The 26657-nt window shown below is 48.6% G+C and overlaps 1 protein-coding gene across 1 annotated transcript in view; it reads left to right on the top strand.

Annotated features, from left to right (window-relative positions):
- Nucleotides 1–133: 133 nt before the first annotated feature.
- Nucleotides 134–26657, top strand: part of LOC140426010 (uncharacterized) — an 86282-nt gene continuing 59758 nt past the window's right edge. Inside the window, exons 1-5 of the mRNA XM_072510286.1 lie at nucleotides 134–406; nucleotides 8563–8883; nucleotides 19211–19344; nucleotides 22652–22748; nucleotides 25833–25916. Of these exons, the coding sequence (XP_072366387.1) occupies nucleotides 209–406; nucleotides 8563–8883; nucleotides 19211–19344; nucleotides 22652–22748; nucleotides 25833–25916 (834 nt within the window). The 5' untranslated portion in view covers nucleotides 134–208. The remainder of the gene's footprint in view (nucleotides 407–8562; nucleotides 8884–19210; nucleotides 19345–22651; nucleotides 22749–25832; nucleotides 25917–26657) is intronic.

The following is a 26657-nucleotide window of genomic DNA, read 5'->3' as shown; positions in this document are numbered from 1 at the left end:
AAAGAGAAGGGGAGAAGGGAAACTTGCTTTGTACAGAAAATCCCCTCAGTAATCTTTTCCCCATCCTGATCATAATCATAACCTTTCCGCTTTCTCTGGTTGTTTGATGGTTTTGTATATTTCACAGATCTCCAAAGCTGCGAGACGGCCAGTAGACAGAAGTCACCTCGTGTCTCCTTCAAAATCATTAATAGTGTCTTGTGGAGAGATGGACAGTACATTCAAAAAGAAGAAACTGGAGGAAATTGTGGCAGTAAACTTATCTGAACAATTTCTGAAAAACCTGGGCAGCTTACCGAATTGTTCTGCTCTGAAGATTTGCCACCTGGCCAGGAACTACATCACTAAATTTGACGCTCTCATAAACTGCCCCAATTTAATCAAGCTGGATCTCCATGGAAACCATGTAAGTGATAAATGATCTGTGTTCAATAAAACAAATATCACACAACTGGAAATTTCAAACTCTGACAGACCAGTCCGTAAACAATGCAGCTATTAAAAGCTGTGCGCAGTAAGAGATACTGAGTGAGACTCATTGTATTCCTTATGAACAAGAGCTGTTGACAGGACGAGCTCCTCATCATCAGCTCTGTAAATCCCAAAGTACCTGACTGGCAATGCAGTACATGGAGAGGCCGTCTCAATGAAGAGTCACTTGGAGGGACATAGTTGCCCCGAAGGTCCAGGTCTCCACTGGGAAGGAGGGTCTGGTGTGGAACCATAGTTTTCAGCTTGGTGAGCTTTGATCCTAGCAGTGTCAGCTGGGGATATGTTGAGTGGAGACTTTATGTTTAGAGCATTACTTGTTGTGTTATGCTGCTTCGGATAACACAGGCTGCTACTTGATGCAGTCTTAACTAAAGGATGCTCCAGACTCTGAAATGCGTTCAACGTGTTTAATGAACTATTAACACAGTTCACAAATGAGTCCTACTCTCTGCTAATCTAACTGTAGTAACTCAGTCTAACTGTAGCAGCTTGCTCTAAGCCACGTGCTGGGGTGTGATGCTGCTGATCAACCCTGTCTAACTCTCTAGATGTCTGTCTGTGGAAAGAGGCAGGGTGTGAGTGCCTCATCCCTTTTACAGTGTTTATGTCTTGCCTCCTTGTGGTGATGCCACCTCTGAGTGTCCTGACTGCCCATTGGTTGTGTCCTATTCTGAGTGTTCATTGGTTGCATGTTTGCATATCATGACATTAGAGCACCACAGCTTACAAAGCTCTTGTCCACTCAGTGGATAGCCATCTTGTCTCTGTCAGGTGGTCGTGGATCCCAGTCCCACTTCAGAGACAGGAGCATCATCTAGGATGAGGCTGCCATGCAGTACTGCCGGCCAGGGCTGAGGAGAGGATGGTGTTCCCTGGGGAAGACAGTTCCAAAGATCCACAACCCTCTGAGAGAAAAAAAATGTTTTCACCTCTATCTTCAAAGTGAGACCCCTGTTGCTCTCTTTGGTTGGCTCTTAATTTGGCTCTGTTTAATTACGTTTGCTCAAGAGTCGCCAGGTATCTTTCGACACCGCCACAAGGTTCAGAACCGAATACTGATCAATGACTCGGTACACCAGTTAGTAAGTTCAAAAGCAATGCTCATTAATTTACACACAGTCAAATCTACTCATGCATAAACTCTACAGACTAAACTACCACTATTACTAAAGCCTATACTTAGCTTTGGGTGCCCACTCAGTCAGAGGAGCAATGGCCGTTGCTCGGTTCTGAGGCTGCTGGGTTGAGCTGTTTACAGGGTAGCAACTACGAGCGTCTATCTCGTAGCGTGTGTTGACTTGGAACTTACTTGGTCTGCTGTAGCTGCTAGGCAGGTCTCTCTCTTCGCTGAGAGCCAAACACAAAGGAGGAAGATTCTCTCTTGGGGAATCCTTTTTATACTAAAAAGGGCTTTGCGCGGGCCTTTTGGGCGGGCCTTGAACTTGGCCTCAACTAATTGGGTCTTTCCCAATCATCCGTATCGATCTTCCTCCAATAGAGGGGTCGTTCCCTGATCACTGGGCGTGTCCTGGTGACTGTTAGTCTGCTTTGTCTTAGTCTCTTCTGACGCCGGGGAGTCTGCCTTAACATTGTGTATCTAAATGTTTCCCTTTTGTCCCCGGAGATGGCTCATTAGTATGTAGATTGCTTGGCAGTCTCTGTCCTGTCTGAGAGTTTAAGGCTCTAATCAACAGACAGACCTTGCACCTGCTTGTTTCTTAGGATTGTCCAATTTTCCCTGCATTCTTTGCGAGTGTCCATTTTGTAACCGGGACGTGGCCATCCCAGATGGCTACACCCCTTATTTTTGAACAGTGCCCCCTACTTCTCCCACAGTGGGGGGGTGGGGGGGGGGATCCTTTCAGCGTCCAGCCTGTTAAGTCCCCTCAGGATCTTATAAGTTCCAATAAGGTCACCTCTCATTGTGCTAAAGTCCATTGGATACAGGCCCATCCTGTCCAACCTTTCTTCATAAGAAAATCACCCTATCCCAGGTATAAATCGAGTGAACCTTCTCTGAATTGCATTTAACAAATTTTTATCCTTTCTTAAATAAGGAGACCAAAACTACACAATACTGTACACCCCTGCTCTTTTGTCCCACTCCCCTGGCAATAAACAACAACAATCTATTTGCCTTCCTAATCACTTGCTATATCTGCACACTAACTTGATTCATGTACCAGGATACCCAGATCCCTCTGTACCTCAGAGTTCTGCATTTTCTACTCTTCCTGCTAAAGTGAACTAGTTCACATTTTCCCACATTATACTCCATCTGACAATTTTTTTACCACTCACTTAACCTGTATATTTTCCTTTCCAGATTCCTTTTGTCCTCTTCATAACTTATTTTACCACCTATCTTTGTATCATCAACAAATTTAGCACCCATACATTCGGTCCCTTCATCCAAATCAATTATATAAATTGTAAATAGTTGAGGCGACAGCACTGATCCCTGTGGCACACCATTAGTCACATCTTGCTAATCTGAAAAAGAAATGTTTATCCCTATTCACTGCTTCCTATTAGATAACTAATCGTCTACCAATGCCAATAGGTTGCTCTCTACACCATGTTCACTTATCTTGTTCAGTAACCTTTAATGTGGCACCTTGTCAAATGCCTCCTGGATTTAAAGTACAGCACATCCACAGATTCCCCTTTATCCATGTTGCTTGCTACTTCCTCAAAGGATTCAATAAATTAGTCACACATGAGTTCCCTTTCACAAAACCATATTGAGTCTACTTAATTGTAATAAGGTTTTTCAAGTGAGTATGTGTGAGAGAATGTGTGTGAGATAAGTGAGTTTGTATGAGAGTGAGTGAGTGTGTATGAGTGTGTGAAAGAGTGAATAAGTGTGCGTGTGAGAGACTGCACTGAGAGAGTGTGAGAAAGTGAGCGTGCATGTGAGAGAGTTAAGTGTGAGTGAGTGCATGAACATGAGTGTATGTGAGAGAGTGAGTTTGAATGTGAGAGCGTGCGTGCAACAATCTTCAGCCAGAAGGGTCGAGTGGGTGATCCACCTTGGCCTCCCCCGAGCAGCGCAGATTTTTTCAATATCATTCACTTCACGTGATATCAAGAAATGGCTGAAGGCACTGGATACTGCAAAGGCTCTGGGTCCTGACACTATCCCGGCAATAGTACTGAGGACTTGTGCTGCAGAACTTGTTTCTCCCCTAGCCAAGCTGTTCCAGTACAGCTACAACACTGGCATCTATCCGGCAATGTGGAAAATGGCCCAGATATGTCCTCGGCACAAAAACCAGGACAAATCTAAACCGGCCAATTACCAGCCCAACAGTCTAGTCTTGATCATCAGTAAGGCAATTGAATGGGTCATCAACAGTGCCATCAAGTCGCATTTGGTGAGCAATAACCTGCTCACGGACGCTCAGATGGGTTCAGCCAGGGTCACTCAGCTCCTGACCTCATTACAGTCTTTGTTCAAATGTGGACAAAAGTGCTGAACTCTTGAGGCGAGGTATTGACATCAAAGCAGCATTTGACTGAGTATGGCTTCAAGGAGCATTATACAAACTGGAGTCAATGGGAATAAGGAGGAAAAGTCGCCACTAGTTGCAGTCCTATCAGGCGCAAAGGAAGGTCAGCGGCACGGTAGCACATTGGTTAGCACTGTTGCTTCAAAGCGCCAGGGTCCCGGGTTCGATTCCGGCTTGGGTCACTGTCTGTGCGGAGTCTGCACGCTCTCCCCGTGTCTGCGTGGGTTTCCTCCGGATGCTCCGGTTTCCTCCCACAAGTCCCGAAAGACGTGCTGTTAGGTGAATTGGACATTCTGAATTCTCCCTCTGTGTACCCGAACAGGCGTCGGAGTGTGGCGACTAGGGGATTTTCACAGTAACTTCATTGTAGTGTTAATGTAAACCTACTTGTGACAATAATAACGATTATTATTATTAGAAATAATCATCTAATTACCTCTGGAACGCCTTGATTGAACCTGCCTCCTCCACACTTCCAGCCTGTGCGTTCCAGACCCCAGCCACTCGCTATGTGAAAAAGTCTCTTCTCACATCACAGTTTCCTCTTTTGCAAATCATTTTAAATCTGTGCCTTTCTCGTTCTCGATCCTGTTACGAGGGAAAATAGTTTCTCCCCATCCACTCTGTCTAACTCCCTCATGATTTTGAACATCTCGATCAAGTCTCCTCAATCTTCTTCCCTCCAAGAACACTCCCAACCTCTCCAATCTATCCTCATGAAGTTTCTCATCCTTGGAACCCATCTTGTAAACCTCTTCTGCTCTCTGTCCAATGAGTTAGCATTCTTCATATAGAGTGGTACCCAGAACTGTACCAAATAATCCAGCTGAGGTCTAATTAATGGCTTCTATAGTTCAGCGTGACCTCTTTGTTCCTGTACTCTATGCTCCTATTAATAAAGCCCACAATACTCTCTGTTTCATTAACTGCTCTCTCCACCTGTCCTTCCACCTTCAATGATCTGTGCCCAGATACGCCCGTGTCTCTCTGCTATTGCTCTGCACACCTTTAAGAATTTTACTCCTTCTATTACATTGTCCATGTCACTCTGACATCAACATCGCAGCCACCATTGCCGACCCTCGATCCGCACTGCGCAGGTACCAGCAGCAGCCGGTCAAAGTGCGCGTGCGCGCTGAACAGCCTATTCGAATCTGTCGCCTGTGAGGAAAGTGCGAGCTCCTACCAAAATGCATCACCTCACAGCCCATGTCAAAATGCAGCAAGATTTGGAAAATATCCAGGCTTGGGCTGCCAAGTGGCAAGTAACATTTGTGCCACACAAGTGCCAGGCAATGTTCATTTCCAACAAGAGAGGATCTAACCATCGCCCATTGACATTCAATGGCATTACCATCGCTAAATCCCCCACAATCAACATCCTGGGGGTTACCATTGATCAGAAACTTAACAGGACTAGCCATATAAATATCATGGTCAAAAGAGCTGGTCAGAGGCTAGGAATCCTGCAGCAAGTAACTCACTTCCTGTCCCCACAAAGCCATCTCCAAGACACAAGTCAGGAGTGTAATGGAATACTCTCCACTTGCCTGGATGAGTGCAGCTCCAACAACACTCAAGGAACTAGACACCATCCAGGACAAAGCAGCCCCGCTTGGTTAGTCCCCCATCCACAAACATTCGCTCCCTCCACCACTGATGCACCTTGGCAGCCGTGTGCACCACCTACAAGATGCACTGTAGCATCTAACCATGGCCAATTAGACAGCACCTTCCAAACACATGGGGCTGATTCACTGTTTGGGAGAGTCCCCACGCCGGCGTGAAAACGGTGGTGTTTTACGGCAGAAAGATTGGCGCAATACGGCCACCCATTCGCCGTTTTGCTGGGGGCTAGCAGGGAGGCAGCGCAGAGCTCCCAGCTCTAGCTGCCGATAACACCTGGAGCATTGCCGCGTCTGACGCCACGCATTCGCATGGTGGCGGCCTGCAGCGGCCGCACCATGCTTCATGGCGGACTCAGCACGCGGACCTCGACCACAAAAATAGTACCCGCCTTTGGCCGCTCGCGCTCCCCGGACCACCCGCCCACAGTGCCTCCAGCCCTGAGTGAAGCACCCCCTGCCCGCGGATTGACCCTCCCCCGACTGTGGTGGCGCCGGACTGAGTCCGCAGCTGCCATGCTAAGTTCACGACGAGTGAGCCCGTGAGAGTCCCACGCCATCGGGAACTCCGCCGGTCGGGGACAAAGCATCGCGGTACGGGCTTCAGGCAATGGCCTGAGGCCGTGGATACATGGCATGGTGTACCCCTAGAGTACACCACTTTGCAGGGGGCGGAGCATCGCGAAAGCGGCGCCGCCCCCAATTTAATAATAGTAATAATAATAATCACTTATTGTCACAAGTAGGCTTCAATTAAGTTACTGTGGAAAGCCCCTAGTCGCCACATTCCGGCACCTGTTTGGGGAGGACGGTACGGGAATTGAACCTGCGCTGCTGGCCTTGTTCTGCATTACAAGACAGCTGTTTAGCCCACTGTGCTAAACCAGCCCGAGGCTGGTTTGCCGCCATCAGGGATTCCCCACCCCCTCGCTGAACACGATTTCCCCGTCGGGGAGCAGAGAATCCAGCCCATGATCTCGAAGATCAAGGGCTGCAAAAGCATGGGAACATCGCCACCGAGAAATCCCCCTCCAAGCCACACACCATCCTGACTTAGGACCATATCGCCCATTCGTTCACTGTCGCTGGGTCAAAATCCTGGAACTCGCTCCCTAAATGCACTGTGGGTGTATCCAAAGCTGAAGGATTGCAGCGGTTCAAGAAGGCAACTCACCACCACCTTCTCAAGGGCAATTAGGAATGGGTAACAAATGCTGGACTAGCCTGCGATGAATATAAAAATGAATTTTAAAAAAGCCTCCTGTTGAGAGACAGCTGCAGAGTTAGTTCATTTGGTAGTTAGTTAGGATTAGTCCCCTCACCAGCAGCAGCTGATTCAAGTCACTGAAATCACAGCTGGTACAAATACAGGAGATTTAGCGGATGCGCAAAGTAAGTAGCTCAGTGTTGCAGCTTTGTCTGAATGCAGCAAGGATGAGTGCTGATCTTTGGGGATTTGGGAAGAGAGGATATGTCCTGCAGTGAGGGAAATGGTGCTGTCAGATCTTTTATTAAAATACCAGATAGAAGCAGCTGTGAAGCCAGCAAGTCCTGAGGGCTGATGCCCGGAGGCATTAAATCGGTGAGCAGGTAGGTGACCAGTGAGTACTAAGGAAGAAGTCCGACAACACCAGGTTAAAGTTCACCAGGTGCGACAGAACACCAAAGTATATCATGGAGTCCACCTGACCCACAACCGTTTATAGATTTTGGTTACAAGGAGCACAAGGGCCCACTTTTCAGGTGTTATTCAACAGAGGCCGAAAGCACTTTTAAACAAAACAAAATTTCTTCTACTAATTCAATTAACTTTTTATAAACACACACAGTAAGCATTTTCATCAACTACAAACATAAATCCCCCACACAGCTATAGTTCTCTATATATATAACCCTTAATAGCTTCCCTTTCAACAGTTTTAATTTGATAACAACATCCACTAAATCTTTTTAACAAAACAGTAGTTTTGAATTCTTTCCAGAACACAGTTATCAAGTGACCTGGACACCTTTTAGCATGCAGAGAGAGAGAAGAGAAGTCTTTTTTTGTCTGAATCCAGCTTCCAACAGTGTAAACAGAAAGTAAAACTCAGAGCCACAGCCAGCTCCCAGCTCAAAACGAAAGTAAAACCCAGAGTCACAGCCCAGCTCCACCCACACAATGACATCACTGAAGCCATTTGATAAACACACATTTCATAAAGGGACACTCCCATGACACAGGTTTGTTTCAAATCACTAGCTTTCGGAGCGCAGCTCATAGAATATAGAACACAGAACATACAGTGCAGAAGGAGGCCATTCGGCCCATTGAGTCTGCACCGACCCACTTAAACCCTCACTTCCAACCTATCCCCGTAACCCAATAACGCCTCCTAACTTTTTTGGTCACTCAGGGCAATTTAGCATGGCCAATCTACCTAACCTGCACATCTTTGGACTGTGGGAGGAAACCGGAGCACCCGGAGGAAACCCACACAGACACGGGGAGAACGTGCAGACTCCGCACAGACAGCGACCCAGCGGGCAATCGAACCTGGGACCCTGGCGCTGTGAAGCCACAATGTTATCCACTTGTGCTACCGTGCTGCCCCTCAGGTGAAGTAGCTGCACTCCGAAACCTAGTGATTCGAAAAAGACCTGTTGGACTTTAACCTGGTGTTGTGAGACTTCTTACTGTGCCCACCCCAGTCCAATGCCGGCATCTCCACATCAGTGAATTTGAAGATTTTCTTCCCTCTCCAAACTGGGACAGCAGTTAAAACTGGTACCGGAGAGATATAAGTAGTTCATTAAATTGATAGGATAATCAGTAACATAACTACAGAAATTTATTGAGTAATATTTCTACTCCCTACTCCTTCTCCACGGCCCTGTAACTGGCACCAATGTACTAATATCGATGTTTTGTTCATTTTATCCCCTATTATCAGATTTCCGAACTCCCAGATGAAGACTTTTGGTCCGATATGAAGTCTCTTCAAATCCTTTATCTCCATGACAACATCATTGGGCGCATGAGCGATATTGAACCCCTGTTTTCTTGCCCGAACCTCGTTGTTCTGACCCTGTTTGACACCCCAGTCAGCCTTGCCCCCAAATACCGGCATAACATTGTCAACAAACTGTGGTCCCTCAAAGCCTTGGATAACTTTGTCATTGCAGATGAGGAAATCATCGAGGATTGGCCGAAAAGTGATGAATTCAAAGCTTTAAGTCTATATTTCTTTCTTGATCTCCCCATACGTTCACAGGTTGGTGCCCATATCTATTGTAGAGGGACTGAAACATGTTGGTTTCCACACGAGAACAGGCTGAAAATCAGAATTGATAAAGACTGGGAAGGGGGAAAAGGGGGAAAGAAAGATTAATTTAGAATCGTAGAATTAACAGTGTAGAAGGAGGCCATTCGGCCCATTGAGTTTGCACCAGCCCTTGGAAAGAATACCCTACCTAGGCCGACGCCTCCACCCTATCCCTGTAACCCTATAACCCCACCCAATCTCATTTCATTTCATTCATTTCAACCTTTTTGAACACTAAGGGCAATTTAGCATGGCCAATCCACCTAACCTGCACATCTTTGGACTGTGGGAGGAAACCGGAGCACCCGGAGGAAACCCACGCAGACACGGGGAGAACGTGCAGACTCTGCACAGGCAGTGACCCAAGCCAGGAATCAAACCTGGGACCCTGGAGCTGTGAAACAAATGTGCTAACCACTGTGCTACAGTGCCACCTATGGTATTATTCCAGGTCTAGATTTTTTTTTCTAATTATTCATTCATGGCATCTGGCGTCGCTGGCTAGGCCATCATTTATTGCCCATCTCTAATTGCCCTTCAGAAGGTGGTGGTGAGCCACCTTCTTGAGCCGCCGCAGTCCATGTGGTGTAGGTACACCCACTGTGCTGTTAGGGAGGGAGTTCCTGGATTTTGGGCAGAGTTTTACAAAGCAAGGAGGAGGGTCAAGTTCCTGTGTGGGTGGAGTGTAATGGTCGGCATATTGGGAATTCATCTGCTGACTAACTGGCCCATGTGTGGAGGTGGACTGGAAACCCCCGTTGGTCATTTGAATATGTTAAGGAGCAATCATTGCAAATTGAATCCTCTACCTGTAACGGACTGCTGGCAGATTCCCCGAGTTGTGTAAAATTTCCCAGGATCTGCAAGGTGAGGCACTTTGGAGATTGGCTCTGTGAAATTGGCAGGCTCGAAAGCGTTTAAAGAATTGACACGGGCTCGGTGAAAGGCTTTTATTCACAGCAATTTTTCAGAATGTGCTTTCACCGCTTTACAACCTTGGTGCTTTGGTGATGCCGATTTCCACCCTTTTGGAAGTAATTTCTGCTTTTGGACTTTTGTCACCTTGAGCTTTACTTCCCAGCTGTCAGTGCAGCATAGAACTGTTATATAGCTAGCGATACCTTCGACCTCTGCTGTGAAATAGGAGGAAATGTCCCAGCGACACCCATCAGCAGCAGTCATCTCCTCAGCCACATGCTTCTGCACAGGGCAGAGTGGATGGACACAGAGCGGCAGCTTTATCAACATGGCTGAGCAGCAGTGCCTCAATAGACTGAGACCTTCAAGACCAATCTGCAGGCCACAAGTTACAGATGTTATGCTTTTCACGTCACCACTTACATCCATTTTGTGACTGCTGAGGCCAGCCAGAATGGGCAGCCACTCAGAGCTGCCCTGACTGCATTCCCACAGGTCCAGGGTGACATAGACTGCAGACATGCACAGATGACCCAGCAGTATTCATCAACCAAACAGGATTCAATTATATCAATGTTGAGCTGGTATGTGACTAGCAGACGGTATGTTTGTATGAGATATCAATGAAGCAAGCAGAGAGTAATTGTCAATGGGTATTTTTTGGGCTGGAGGAAGGTTTGTAGCGGTGTTCCCCAGGGGTCAGTATTGGGACCCTGATGTTTATTAATGATCTAGATCTTGGTGTGCAGGGGACAATTTCAAAATTTGTGGATGACACAAAATTTAGAAACATTGTGAACTGTGACGAGGACGGTGTATAACTTTAAAAGGAAATAGACAAGTTGATGGAGTGGGCAGAGAGGTGGCGGATGAAGTTCAATGCGGAGAAGTGTGAGATGATGCATTTTGGTAAGAATAATAGAGAGACAACATAAAATTAGAGGTCAAATTCTTAAAGGAGCAGAAGGGCTTGGATGTATATGTGCACAGATCACTGAAGGTGGCAGAACAGGTGGAGGTGAAAGTTAATAAAGCATATAGCATTCTGGGTTTTATTTAGTGAACCCATCGGAAATCAGTCATTCTTACCTGGTCTGGCCTACATGTGACTCCAGATCCACAGCAATGTGGTTGACTCTTAAATGGCCTCTGAAGTGGCCGAGTGAGCCACTCAGTTGTAATCAACCACTACGAAAACACAAAAAAGAAATGAAACCGGATGGACCACCCAGCATCAAACCAGGCACCGGAAATGACAAAGGCAAACCCAGCCCTGCCGACCCTGCAAACTCCTCCTTACTAACATCTGGGGGCTTGTGCCAAAATTGGGAGAGCTGTCTCACAGACTGGTGAAGCAACAGCCTGACATAGTCACACTCACGGAATCATACTTTACAGACTATGTCCCAGACACCACTATCACCATTCCTGGGTATGTCCTGTCTCACCGGCAGGACAGACCCAGCAGAGGTGGCGGCACAGTGGGATACAGTCGGGAGGGAGTTACCCTGGGAGTCCTCAATATCGACTCTGGGCCCCATGAAGTCTCATTGCTTCAGGTTAAACATGGGCAGGGAAACCTCCTGCCGATTACCACATACCGGCCACCATCAGCTGATGAATCAGTTACCCCTCCATGTTGAACACCACTCGGAGGAAGCACTGAGGGTGGCGAGGGCACAGAATATACTCTGGGTGGGGACTTCAATGTCCATCACCAAGACTGGCTCGGTAATACCACCACAGACCGAGCTGGCCGGGTCCTAAAGGACAGAGCTGCTAGACTGGGACTGCAGAAGGATTTGAGAAAACCAACAAGAGGGAAAAACATACTTGACCTAATCCTCACTAACCTGCCTGCTGCAGATGTATCTGTCCATGACGGTATAGGTAGGAGTGACCACCGCAGAGTTCTTAGGAGATCAGCAGCAATGAATTGTATTCATAGAATCATAGAATTTATAGCGTAGAAGGAGGCCACAACCTGCAACCTCACGGCCCAGCATATCCCCCACTCTACCATTACCACCCAGCCTGGGGATCAACCCTGGTTCAATGAAGAGTGCAGGAGAGCGTGCCAGGAGCAACATCAGGCAGACCGAAAAATGAGGTGTCAACCTGGTGAAGCCACAACACAGGACTACTTGTGCGGCAAACAGCATAAGCAGCAAGTAATAGACAGAGCGAAGCGATTCCACAACCAACACATCAGATCTAAGCTCTGCAGTCCTGCCACATCCAGTCATGAATGGTGGTGGACAATTAAACATGTCACTGGAGGAGGAGGCTCCACAAATATCCCCGTCCCCAATGATGGAGGAGCCCAGCACATCTGTGCAAAAGACAAGGCTGAGGCATTTGCAACAATCTTCAACCGGATATCAAGAAACGGCTGAAGGCACTGCATACTACAAAGGCTATGGGCCCTGACAATATCCCAGCAATAGTACTGAAGACTTGTGCTCCAGACTTGCTGCACCCCTAGCCAAGCTATTCCGTACAGCTACAACACTGGCATCTACCCAGCAATGTGGAAAATTGCCCAGGTGTGACCTGTACGCAAGAAACAGGACAAATTACTGCCCTATCCGTCTCCACTCTATCTTCAGTAAAGTGTTGGAAGGAGTCATCAACAGTACTCTCAAGCAGCACTTACTCAGCAATAACCTGCTCACGGACGCTCAGTTTGGGTTCTGCCAGGGTCACTCAGCTCCTGACCTCATTCCAACCTTGGATCAAACATGGATAAAAGAGATGAATGCCAGAGGTGAGAGTGACTGCCCTTCACATCAAGGCAGCTGAATTAGGGGGAAAACTCTCCGCTGGTTGGAGTCATACCTGGTACAAAGGAAGATGGTTGTGGTGGTTGGCGGTCAATCATCTCAGCTCCAGGACATCACTACAGGAGTTCCTCAGGGGAGTGTCCTAGGCCCAACCATCTTCAGCTGCTCTATCAGTGACCTCCCTTCCATCATAAAGGTCAGAAGTGGGAGTGAAACATGTTCAGCACCATTCGCAACTCCTCACATAATGAAGCAGTCCACATCCAATTGCAGCAAGACCTGGACAATATCGGCTTTGGCTGACATGTGGCAAGTTACATTCGTGCCAGGCAATGACCATCTCCTACAGAGAGGATCGAACCACCGCCCCTTGACATTCAATGGCGTTACTGAATCCGCCACAATCAACATCATGGGGGTTACCATTGATCAGAAACTGAACTGGACTAGCCATACATCAGCTGTATAGAACCTTAGTTAGGCCACAGTATAGTGTTCAATTCTGGTCTGCAAAATTATGTGGGGCATAGACAGAGTGGATAGTCACAGAGACTTTTTCCCAGGGTAGAGGGGTCAATTACTAAGGGGCATAGGTTTAAGGTGCAAGGGGCAAGGTTTAGAGGGGATGTACGAGGTAAGTTTTTTACACAGAGGGTAGTTGGTGCCTGGAACTCGCTGCCGGAGGAGGTGGTGGAAGCTGGGACGATAGTGGCGTTTAAGGGGCATCTTGACAAATACATGAATAGGATGGGAATAGAAGGATACGGACCCAGGAAGTGTAGAAGATTGTAGTTTAGACGGGCAGCATGGTCGGCGCAGTCTTGGAGGGCCGAAGGGCCTGTTCCTGTGCTGTACTTTTCTTTGTTCTATATTAATACTGTGGCTACAAGGGCAGGTCAAAGGCTGGGAATCCTACGGCGAGTAACTCACTTCCTGACCCTCCCAAAGCCTGTCCACCATCCACACGGCACAAGTCAGGAGTGTAATGGAATACTCTCCACTTGCCTGGATGAGTGCAGCTCCAACAACACTCAAGAAGCTCGACACCATCCAGGACAAAGCAGCCCCGCTTGATTGCTCCCCTTCCACAAACATTCAAACCCTCCACCACCGATGAACAGTGGCAGCCGTGTGTTCCACCTACAAGATGCACTGCAGGAACTCACCAAGGTTCCTTAAACAACACCTTCCAAACCCATGACCATTTAGAAGGACAAGAACAGCAGAAGGGAACCCCACCATCTGGAGATTCCTAGATATCATAGAAATTACAGTGCAGAAGGAGGGCATTCAGCCCATCGGGTCTGCACTGGGCCTTGGAAAGAACACCAAGCCCACACTTCCGCCCTATCCCCGTAACCCAGTAACTCCGCTTAACCTTTTGGACACTAAGGGCAATTTATCATGGCCAATCCACCTAACCCGCACATCTTTGGACTGTGGGAGGAAACCGGAGCACCCGGAGGAAACTCACGCATACACGGGGAGAAAGTGCAGACTCCGCACAGACAGTGACCCAAGCCGGGAATCGAACCTGGGACCCTGGAGCTGTGAAGCAACTGTGCTAACGGCAATGCTACCGTGCTGCCCACTTCAAGTCGCTCACCACCCTGACTTGGGAATATATCGCCGTTCCTTCACTGTCACTGGGGCAACATCCTGGAACTCCCATCCCTTACAGCACAGTGGGTGTACCTACACCTCGGGCTGCAGCGGTTCAAGAAGGCAGCTCACCACCACCTTCTGATGGGCAATAAAAGCCGGCCTAACCAGTGACATGCACGTCCCGTAAATGAATTTTAAAAAGCTTAAGAGTACAAGAGTAAGGTGGTTAAGCTGAATTTATACAAGATATTAGTTAGACCTCAGCTGGAATATTGTGCACAGTTCTGGGCCACACTATAGGAAGGATGTGAACACATTGCAGAGTGGGCAGAAGAGGTTTCCACAAATAGTTCCAGTGATGAGAAACTTCAGTGATGAGGATAGATTTGGGAGGTTGGAACTGTTCTGCTTGGAGAGAAGGCGGCTAAGGGGAGATTTGATAGAGATTTTCAAAATCATGAGGGGTCTGGACAGAGTAGACGGGGAGAAACTGTTCCCCTTCGAAAGGATCAAGAACGAGAGGGCACAGATTTAAAGTGATTTGCAAAATAAAATGTGATGAGAGAAAATACTTTTTCACACAGCGAGTGGTGAGGCAGGTTCAATCGAGGCATTCAAGAGGGCATTAGATGATTGGGCGGGATTCTCCGCAATCGGCGCGATGTCCGCCGACCAGCGCCACAAACGGCGTGAATCAGTCCGGCATCGCGCCGCCCCAAAGGTGCGGAATTCTCCGCATCTTGAGGGGCCGAGCCCTCACCTTGAGGGGCTAGGCCCGCGCCGGAGAGATTTCCGCCCCGCCGGCTGGCAGGAAAGGCCTTTGGCGCCCCACCAGCTGGCGCGGAAATGACTTTGCCGTGCGACGCATGCGCAGGAGCGTCAGCGGCCGCTCACGGCATCCCCACGCATGCTCAGTGGAGGGGGTCTCTTCCACCTCCGCCATAGTGAAGACCGTGACGAAGGCGGAAGGAAAAGAGTGCCCCCATGGCACAGGCAAGCCCGCGGATCGGTGGGCCCCGATTGCGGGCCAGGCCACCGTAGGGGCACCCCCGGGGGCCAGATCGCCCCGCGCCCCCCCCAGGATCCCGGAGCCTGCCCGCGCCGCCTTGTCCTGCCGTTCGAAAGGTGGTTCAATCCACGCCGGCTGGCGTGGGTTGACAGCGGCGGGACTTCGGCCCATCGCGGACCGGAGAATCGCCGGGGGTGGGCCGGCCGACCGGCGCGATTTCCGGCGACCGGAGCGGCGCGATTCCCGCCCCCGCCGAATCTCTGGTGGCGGACAATTCGGGACACGGCGGGGGCGGGATTCACGCCAGCACCCGGCGATTCTCCGACCCGGTGGGGGGGTCGGAGAATTGCGCCCATTGTTTCAAACAATGGGCAGGGGTACGGGGAAAAGGCAGGAGAATGGCACTAAGTCATGATGCTCGTTTGGCGATCAGGTGCAACCACAATGGTCCAAATGGCCTTCTGCAACGTAATAGTTCTATTATTCTGTAATTCGACTCGGTGTACTTGGATTTCTAATAGGCTTTTGGTAAGGTGCCACATCAAAGGTAACTTCTCAAAATAAGAGCTCGTGGTGAAGGGGACAATGGATAGAGAACTGCTTACCTAACAGGAAGCAGAGCCAGGATAAATGGGTGTTTTTCGGGCTGGAAGCTGTAACGAGTAGCATGCCGCAAGGATCATCGATGGGGCGTCAACTATTTACAATCTACATCAATGATTCAGATGAAGGGTTTGAATGTATGGTTGCTAAATTTGTTGTTGACACAAAGTTATGTAGGAGGGGAAGTTGTGAAAAGAACAAAATTGTCTGCAAAATTGATATAAATTGGTGAAGTGAGTGGGCGGTATTTTGGCAGATTGAGTGTTATGAGGGAAAAAGTGAACATGTTCACTTGGCAGGAAGAATAGGAAAGCTTCAGCAGAGCTGCAGGCAGGCTGCACATTCCCCTGATTTAACTGCTCAGGCTCGCCTCACTGAGCTGCCTGGGTTTTGGGACCTGTGTAAATGCCAGCAAAGACTCTTCCCACCCTCAACTCCCCCTCCCCCTGTCCCAGTCTCCTTGATCATCAGGGTAGGAGGCAGCTTGTGAGGTACTGACTGGACAATAGTGTGGTGCCGGGGGGGGGGGGGGGGGGAGGGAGATGGGATGAACTTTGAGGAGGTTCCCATTTCTTTATGTCCTTTATCCATATTTATTGACTCTATCACAGATTCTCATCCTGCAACCTGTTCATCTTCTAATTTAGGGAAATCTGTAAAGTGTGGTTCTGTGCCATGGGTATTCATTACAAGGTTATTGTCCATCTTGAGAAGGTGGTTAAAAAATAGATCCTCTTTTTGAGCCAGTGCAGTATAATCTGGTGGTTATATTACTCCCAGATGGTGTCAGGTGGGTAGTTTCCTGAAGGAACAACTTTTTGTAAAGCCATTGTCACAGAGTTCCCTCAAAGTGAGTTCAGGAAGTGTGTGTGTAAATGCATGTAGCCCCCTTTTAATGTATGAGTTGTTCAATTTAAAAATAACACCGCACACAAACTTTGGTCTTAAACAAGTTGGGTTAGTTTATTACAAAACTACTGCTGAAAGCTTTTTAAGTCATTAACTAAAAATACAAAGATGAAATCAGACGTTTAAAAAGGTACTTAAAAATTAGATTTCAAATCAGTCTCTTGTGAGATATTTTTACAAGTCCATACTCCTTGAGCTCCTTTTCCTAAGTGCAAGTGTTGAAACTTAAGAATCATCGAATCGCTACAGAGCAGAAGGAGGCCATTCAGCCCTTAGAGTCGACACCGACTCTCTGAAAGAACACCCCACTTAGACTTGCTCCCCAGAAAACCCGTAATCCCACGTAACCATTGGACACTAAGGGGCAATTTAACATGGCCAATCAACCTAACCTGCACACCTTTGGACTGTGGGAGGAACCTAGATCACCCGGAGGAAATCCATGCAGACACGGGGAGAACGTGCAGACTCCGCACAGATAGTCACCCAAGGTCAGAATCGAACCCGGGTCCTGGGTGCTGTGAGGCAGCCGTGCTTGCCACCGTGCCGCCCATGGTTCAGTTAGCAGCTGCTATGGCTTCTGCAGTCAATCAGTCGGTGTTTGCCTTTTTCAGGTGCATTCAGCAGGTTTTTGGGAGGGAGAGAATGTTTCCTATCCCTCACTAATTCTGCAGTTAGGGTACGTGCAGATTGCCTGGACCTTTTTGACAGAAACAGCAATTGATTTGTTAATATCTTTCTCTTTGCCATTCTTGGCCGAGACCCAACTCTGGAGTTGTTTCCCGGGGCTCTCCCTGAGGTTTTGCACACACAATGGCCGCTCACATCCTGTGTTTATACAGTTCCAAAACCTAAACTTGCCTGCGTGAGTGCAACTCCAACAACACTTAAGAAAAAAACCATCCAGGAAAAAAACAGCTCGCTTGATTGGCACCCCACTAACCACCTTAAAAATCCACTCCGACCACCAATGCTGAGTGGCAGCAGTGTGTCGCCATCTACAAGGTGCACTGCAGCAACTCACCAAGGCTCATTCAACAGCACGATAAAAGCTCAGGACATCCAAAAAGGTGAATCAAAAAGCAAGTTTATCTACAACCAAAAGAAAAGGCTGTAATGCAGTGTAAAGTACGTAGATCCCAACCTGGACTACAGATCATGGCGGTCCCAATCCGGGCAGGCTTTTAAGGGTTGATTCAATGAGGCTTAGCTGATAGGCCTCTGCCCATTGGCAGGGGTGCTCGCATTCCATGAGCCCCACGGGGAGATCAATCAGGTCATCCCCGTGGGTCTCGTCAGGGTTATTATATCCCTCCCCCCGAAGTCCGTTTTCCCTTTGTTATGCATGCAGAGGAAGTGTCCGCTTTGCCCGTGGTTGTGTTTCCAACAGCTGATGGGCTGGGTCAGGGGGTGTATAACGCATTGGGGAGCATTGTTTTCATGTCAACAGTCAAAGGAGTCCTGTCGGAGGTCTGCCACTGACCATACTGTCCTCCGAAAGTAGTGAGGATTCCGTATCCATAACTGATGCAGAGTCTTCCATCTCATGCAGACCTGGTCCCTGGTCCCTGAAGAGCTGTGTTCCCCGGCTCATGGATGGTAGGCAACGGGACGAGGGACTGATTTGTCTGGCGGGGCTCCCTGCCTTTGAGATGGTCCACATGCTTGTGTACAGTCTGCTCTCAGGTTTTGACCATATAGGAGACTGGTCCTGATCTTCTCCTCAATGATCCTCGGTATCCACCTGGTATCGCAGCTCAGCCGGCGCCACCCTGGGCGTAACATGTGGTGTGGTCCAATAATTAAATACAAAACGTGCCAGTTTTGTTTCAGCTGAGTCTGTGGTTTGTTTTGATGCCCCTCCTTAACCACCCGCTCAGCCAGACCATTTGAAGAGGGTGATATGGGGCGGTTTGAATGTGCTTTACTCCATTCGTCTGCATAAACCCCAGAAATTCCTCACTTGTGAAGGGGGTGCCGTGATCGGTGACGAGCACCTCTGGGATACCGTGAATGCTGAATGATTGGCGTAGCGTCTCTATGGTGGCTTGCAAAGTTCTGAAAGGCATCCAGTCCACAACCATCCACTGTGAGTGGGCTTCCATAAACAGTAGAAGCATTGACCCCAGGAAGGGCCCTGTGGAGAGGTGTGCAAACGCACCTAAGGGTGCCCTGGCCACTCCCACGGTGTGTGAGGCTGATGGCGGGATTGATTGATGTTCTTGGCACACCGCACACTGGTGTACCGACCTCTCAATATCGGCATCGAGCCCTGGCCACCATATGTAACTTCTGGCGAGCATCTGCATATTTGTCTGTATAGCTATCTGGAAAAATCATTTAAATATATTTGTGACCCTGGAGTCGTGGACCTCGAGACGGTCAGTGCACTTGTCCCTTCCCGGCCACAGCAATGAAATCACCATGGATGTGTTTACCTCTGAAACAGATCTCGACCTGGCGGTGTGAGTTGAGGCGCATTAGGGAGCTCAACTCTACCATCAACATCATTCTTGCCCATCACTCTCCAGTGCTGATCCTTCAACGATGGCTTCGTGGATTCTTAGTCAGAAAGAAGCTGAGGTATTGATTCATTTACATATTTTCTTATTTAGACCATAAGTTATAGGAATTAGGCCACTCGGCCCATTGAGTCTGCTGTTACTAACCTTCTGTTACAGTTTTTACTTACTTAATTATCACAATTAATATGATTTTGCACACCTCTATCAATCTTCCTCCATAGGTTTGTCAGTAGTATGCCTCTGGGTGGAATTTTTCCATCCTGCCCTTGATGGGTTTGGTGGAGGACAAGAGCGGAGAATCTAGTGGGAGCCAAAACGTCCGAGACTCACTGGCGCGAAATAGTTTCCAATTCTCCCGATAGCCGGTTTATTGTGGGTCGGGGTATCCCACTGACTAGTGGTATAAACGCCATTTGCACTCATTGTCATCTCAGGAATGCTCATTAAATTAACTGTTTGCCAGATTCACACGTCGCCTTCCTTACCTGTGTCACTCCAGTGAGAAATCACATCGATCTGATCTTCCTTTGAACAGGAGCGATGTGCCCAGGTCGGATTTTAGTTTCCTTGTGACTTCGAAGTGGTTGTTCTGCGTCTGGTGGGCCGCAAGATCACCGTTTTGCAGTACTCAGATATGGCTTAGCTTTCAGAGACCTGCATTTCAACTGTGGTTATGGGGTGGGGGGGGGGGTGGTGGTATGGAACACACTGGGGGCAAAGGGGAAGGGACAATCTGCAAGGGTTTAGGGTGAAGTGGAACAATGGAAGACAGAGGAGAGACCGTTGAGAAGAACAGAGTGTAGTCTTCAGTCATGAGGATAATGGGGTACTCTGTGAAAGTTAAAGTCCGTGGCCTGGAGCTTGCAATCTGGAGTCAGAGAGTAGAAAGTTTCCAGGGGCTCTGTGGACATGAGCAGCATGGTAGCACAGTGGTTAGCACAGTTGCTTCACAGCTCCAGGGTGCCAGGTTCGATTCCCAGCTTGAGTCACTGTCTTTGTGGAGTCTGCACGTTCTCTCCATATCTGTGTGGGTTTCCTCCGGGTGCTCCGGTTTCCTCCCACAGTCCAAAGATGTACAGGTTAGACGAAGTGGCCGTGGTAAATTGCCCTTAGTATCCAAAACAGTTAGTTGGGGTTATAGGGATAGGGTGGAGTGTGGCTTTAGGTAAGGTGCTCGTTCAAAGATCCAGTGCAGACTCGATGGGCTGAATGGCCTCCTTATGCACTGTAAATTCTATGATTCTATGATTCACAGAATAGAGAGTCACCTGGGGCTCTGTGGACAGGAGTCAGAGAGTAGAGACTGTCCTGGGGCTCGACATTCTAAAGATGTGCTCACGGATGTTTGGACGGCTCAGATGGCGCACTTTGGTACACTCCCAAAGGGTTTCACACATCATCGCTGTGTGTTGCATGCTTCACAACCTGGCCCTGGAAAGACATCCTCTCTTGCCAGAGGGTGAAATGGAAGAGGATGCAAACTCCTCGGAGGATGAAGAAGACCCAGAACCTCAAAACTGATAACAGTGTTGGGAAAACAAAAGTAGTTTTAAGGGATTTGTATGGGTAAATATTAGAATAAAAGGTACAGTTTTAGGTGGGTTTAATTTAATGTTCCTCTGCCTGGAAGGTACCTATAGCTAGATTAATGCTGGACAATGATGTTTGTGTATGTGTGAGGGGTTGTTTCAATTCCAACTGGGATTCTATTGTGCTTAGAGTAGGCTGTGGTGTTAAAAAACAGTAATCCAAAAGGTGCTGTTTAGCAACAGGAAGCTACTTCCCAGAGAGAGGGACTTCCATTGTTCTTAGTTTTTTTTAAACTGGAAGTCAGGGCAGTTGCTGATAGAACGCCTGAGTGGGAACATCTCTCCACTCTACTCAAAGCAGGAAAAATTGTACATTGGAGTAATGTGCAAGAACGCAAGCTCCAGAGAAACTAAAGGACGGTTGGTTCTAGAAACCTGAAAATAGAACAGGATACTGTCGATAGACGTCACAGACAAAACTGAGAAGGAATCAGCTGGTAAGAAACTAGATTTCCAAGTGTTTCTAAAGTAACCCTAAAGGTTTCTAAAGTGCTCTAAAGTTTGGAATGTCCTATTACAGTCTATGAAACACATTTTAAAGTAATTGGGAAGACAGTATTGGCTGGAAATCAGAGTTTGTGTTAGTCGTGTAAATCAGTCGGGACAAAGGAATCCTAAAGGGGTTGTTGTAAAATCCTGGGCTGGATTCACTATGAAAAGTGGAGCGGAAGTTTTGTTTAAATGTGTCATTTGAAAATCCTGGCCTGGATTTCGGAATGCAAACTACAAATGGAAAGCATGATTATGAGAGAAGATTTTAAAGGATGTGGGCCTCAACCTGCTAGTACCTAGAAAAGAGAGAAAAGAGTTTTAGTTGATAGATTACAAGATTTTGTGTCACTCACTCTGATTGTCAGAATGTGATGAATTGATGAAGGTGTGATCTGTACAACGTTGCTGGGACAGACCGATCTCTCCTCCTGGAGCCTGGGATAGAGCATATGCTGATGTGCTCGCATTCTCCTTATCAAGGCCTGGAGGGTGTTGTGGCTGAAAGGAGATGCTGCCTCCTTCTTTTGACTTCAGACATCTCTATCTCCTGGAGATAGCGGGGCTGAAGAGAGTGAGATGCGTGTGCCTGGCTGGCGGTTAAATGTGGCATTGACCCTTCCCCCGTGGTGGAGCAGATGAACCAGATCCTGATCCGATAGGTGATTCGATGAAATACTTACCTGCGCAGAATCGAGGGGCTCCCAAGAGTGGAATCGACTGCGATTTCCCACCATTCCAAGCAGCAGGAGAAATGCTGCGGAACCTGCTTGCCATCGCACTTAGTTTCAAAAATGGAGCATTGCAGCCTCTGAGCTGGTAATGGATTTTCCAATGGATGCACCAAGGAAATCAGTTTAGTAAAATCGACCAGTGGCTGGGACTGGAAACCAGTCGGCAACAATGCTGCCAGGCCCATTCCATTCTCATCACCACTGACATCCAAGAAGGCTTTTACCATCAGTGTTGCCATCATCCTGTTAAAACTTAGACATTGCAGTAACCAGAAACCAAAAGAAAAAATGCTGGAAAATCTCTGCAGGTCTGGCCCTGAGTATAAATATCTCCCACTTTCTATGTCTTTTAGCTTTGACAAAGGGTCATCTGGACTTGAAACGTTAACTTTTTTCTCTTCCTACAGATGCTGCCAGACTTGCTGAGATTTTCCTGCATTTTCTCTTTTGGTTTCAGATTCCAGCATCCACAGTAATTAGCTTTTATTTATTGTGGTAACCAGTACTGAAATACTAATATGACAGTATTTTCTGTTTTATTTCACTAAACCAGAGCTATATTAACTCCATGTGAAGACTTTCTGGATAGAGAGGTGCATGCCGAGTTGTGCAGCCGGGGTATCCATGTCCTCAAGGACGGCAGTATGTGGGTGAGTCAGTACTGTGCTGGGATTATCCACCCTCGGGCCCACTCCACATTAGTGCTGGAATTTCCCAGACCCCCTTGGCAGGTATTCCCGCAAGGGATGAGGCTCGCTATTGGCCACTGACAGGATCTTCCATCTTACAGAAGTCCACTGCGTTTTGTTTGGCTCATCTGTCTGGCTGCTGGGGAACCAGGATCACTCTCGGTGGGACTGGAATGTCCTGCCAGCAAGAAGAGTCAGAGATTACGGCCCTGGGTCTCTATATCTTCACCAGTGACAACATATTCGGGCACTGGCCAGTACTTTGTATCAGGGCACTAGGCGAGTCTGTGTATCAGGGCACTGGGTGGGTCTGTGTATCAGGGCGCTGGGCGAATCTGTATCAGGGCACTGGGTGAGTCTGTGCATCAGGGCATTGGGCAGTCTGTGTATCAGGGCACTGGGTGAGTCTGTGTATCAGGGCACTGGGTGAGTCTGTGTATCAGGGCACTGGGTGAGTCTGTGTATCAGGGCACTGGGTGAGTCTGTGTATCTGGGCACTGGGCGAGTCTGTGTATCAGGGCACAGGGTGAGTCTGTGTATCAGGGCACAGGGTGAGTCTGTGTATCAGGGCACTGGGTGAGTCTGTGTATCTGGGCACTGGGTGAGTCTGTGTATCAGGGCACAGGGTGAGTCTGTGTATCAGGGCACTGGGCGAGTCTGTGTATCAGGGCGCTGGGCGGGTCTGTGTATCAGGGCACTGGTTGCGTCTGTGTATCTGGGCACTGGTGGAACTGTATATATGGACCAGAGCACAGCGGGACTGTGTGTCTGGACACTGAGTGGGACTGTGTATCAGGGCACTGGGTGGGACTGTGTATCTGGACACTGAGTGGGACTGTGTATCTGGATACTGGCTGTGTCTGTGTATCTGGACACTGGGTGGGACTGTGTATCAGGGCACTGGGTGGGACTGTGTATCTGGGCACTAAGTGGGGCTGTGTATCTGGATACTCGCTGTGTCTGTGTATCTGGATACTGGCTGGGTCTGCATAGCAAGGCACTGTCTGGGTCTGTGTATCAAGGCACTGGCTGGGTCTGTGTATCAGGGCACTGGTTGAGTCTGTGTATCTGGGCACTGGTGGAACTGTATATCTGGGCCCTGGGTAGAACAGTGTTTCGGGTACTGAGTGGGAAAGTGTACCATAGCACAGTGGGACTGTGTGTCTGGACACTGGGTGGGACTGTGGATCAGAGCTCTGGGTGGGACTGTGTATCTGGACACTGAGTGGGACTGTGTATCTGGATACTGGCTGTGTCTGTGTATCTGGACACTGGCTGGGTCTGTGTATCAGGGCACTGGCTGGGTCTGTGTATCAGGGCACTGGGTGGGACTGTGTATCTGGACACTGAGTGGGACTGTGTATCTGGACACTGAGTGGGACTGTGTATCTGGACACTGAGTGGGACTGTGTATCTGGACACTGAGTGGGACTGTGTATCTGGATACTGGCTGTGTCTGTATCTGGACACTGGGTGGGACTGTGTATCAGGGCACTGGGTGGGACTGTGTATCTGGGCACTGAGTGGGACTGTGTATCTGGATACTGGCTGTGTCTGTGTATCTGGATACTGGCTGGGTCTGTATATCAAGGCACTGTCTGGGTCTGTGTATCAGGGCACTGGCTGGGTCTGTGTATCAGGGCACTGGGCGAGTCTGTGTATCAGGGCACTGGGTGGGTCTGTGTATCAGGGCACTGGGCGAGTCTGTGCACCAGTCGCGCTGGGCGGGATGTGTATCAGGGCACTGGTTGAGTCTGTGTATCAGGGCACTGAGTGGGTCTGTGTCTCAGAGCACTGAGCGAGTCTGTGTATCAGAGCACTGGGCGAGTCTGTGTATCAGAGCACTGGGCGAGTCTGTGTATCAGGGCACTGGTTGAGTCTGTGTATCTGGGCACTGGTGGAACTGTATATCTGGGCCACGGGTAGAACTGTGTTTCGGGTACTGAGTGGGAAAGTGTACCACAGCACAGTGGGACTGTGTCTGGACACTGGGTGGGACTGTGTATCAGGGCACTGGGTGTGACTGTGTATCAGGGCACTTGCTGGGTCTGTGTATCAGGGCACTGGGTGGGACTGTGTATCTGGACACTGAGTGGGACTGTGTATCTGGACACTGAGTGGGACTGTGTATCTGGACACTGAGTGGGACTGTGTATCAGGGCACTGTCTGGGTCTGTGTATTGGGCACTGGCTGGGACTGTGTATCAGGGCACTGAGTGGGACTGTGTATTAGGGCACTGTCTGGGTCTGTATATCAAGGCACTGTCTGGGTCTGTGTATCAGGGCACTGTCTGGGTCTGTGTATCAGGGCACTGTCTGGGTCTGTGTATCAGGGCACTGTCTGGGTCTGTGTATCAGGGCACTGTCTGGGTCTGTGTATCAGGGCACTGTCTGGGTCTGTGTATCAGTGCACTGTCTGGGTCTGTGTATCAGGGAACTAGCTGGGTCTGTGTATCAGGGCACTGAGTGGGACTGTGTATCAACACTGGTTGGGGATAGTTTAATTGCAGCTTCAATCGCCTGGCTTTAATCGTGTTATTTGAATATGTGTATCTGTGGTGGAGGTGGGAAACAGTCGGGAATCTTTTCATCTGCAACAGGTTTTACTCAGACAGCTGTTGCTGATCGTAGAATCTACAGTGCAGAAGGAGGCCATTCGGCCCATCGAGTCTGCACCAGTCCTTGGAAAGAGCCCAGGCTTCCACCCTATCCCCGTAACCCAGTAACTCCACCTAAAACTAAGGGGTAATTTATCACGGCCAATCCAGCTAACCTGCACATCTTTGGACTGTGGGAGGAAACCGGAGCACCCGGAGGAAACCCACGCAGACACGGGGAGGATGTGCAGACTCCGCACAGACAGTGACCTGGGACCCTGGAGCTATGAGGCAGCAGTGCTAACCACTGCTACAAGTTTGAGATTGAAAAATTGAAAAATCCAGTGTTGAGATTTTTTTGAAATGCCTGAAATGATGTTTTATGAATGTTTAATTGTGGACTTGATTCAGTACATGTGGTAATGAAATTGTCTCTCTGATTATCCAGGTAGCCAGCAGCGAGCAGAATGACTGGTGCAACGTTGTCCATTTAGAGATTGATAAAAGCAAACTGCATTTTGAATTGTTGGAGGTACATTTGCTTGCTGAGTTTTACTTCTCTTTTTGCTGGTCGCTACGCAGGCCAGGGTTTTGAGTTTAGGTTCAGACCCCCCATTGTCAGGTCAAATTGGAGTCATGACTCCACACTGTGTGGGAAACAGTCACCATGCAGTGATTTTTCTTTAATTGGTCAGTTACTGTCCAGAGCATACTTTGGCTTGCTGTCCAGTTAGGCTTTTAAATCTGGAAGGCCAATAGCAGGCCCTCCAGTTCGGAAGTACATAGAACATAGAACATACAGTGCAGGAAGCCATTCGACCCATCGAGTCTGCATCGACCCACTTACGCCCTCACCTCCACTCTATCCCCGTAACCCAATAACCCCTCCTAACCTTTTTGGTCACTAAGGGCAATTTATCATGGCCAATCTACCTAACCTGCACATCTTTGGACCGTGGGAGGAAACCGGAGCACCCGGAGGAAACCCATGCAGACACAGGGAGAACGTGCAGAATCTGCACAGACTGTGACCCAGCGGGGAATCGAACCTGGGACCCTGGCTTTGTGAAGCCACAGTGCTATCCACTTGTGCTACCGTGCTACTGTGCTGCCAGCAGATGAAGCCAGCGCCTCAGGCAAGGGAAAGAGATGGTAGCGCATTCTCTCCAGCTTTTGAAAGTTTTCAATTGAAAAATAGTTATGGCAGGGGCATTTCGCCCAATGTGCTGCCACAGCTGTAAGCAGATGGGACGGGAGGATCTCAAAGCCCAGA

This window comes from Scyliorhinus torazame, chromosome 7 (assembly GCF_047496885.1).
Source record: "Scyliorhinus torazame isolate Kashiwa2021f chromosome 7, sScyTor2.1, whole genome shotgun sequence".
In the NCBI taxonomy this organism is placed as follows: domain Eukaryota; kingdom Metazoa; phylum Chordata; class Chondrichthyes; order Carcharhiniformes; family Scyliorhinidae; genus Scyliorhinus; species Scyliorhinus torazame.
Note: the sequence above shows the minus strand (reverse complement) of the source record. Positions and strands in the feature narration are given on the sequence as shown.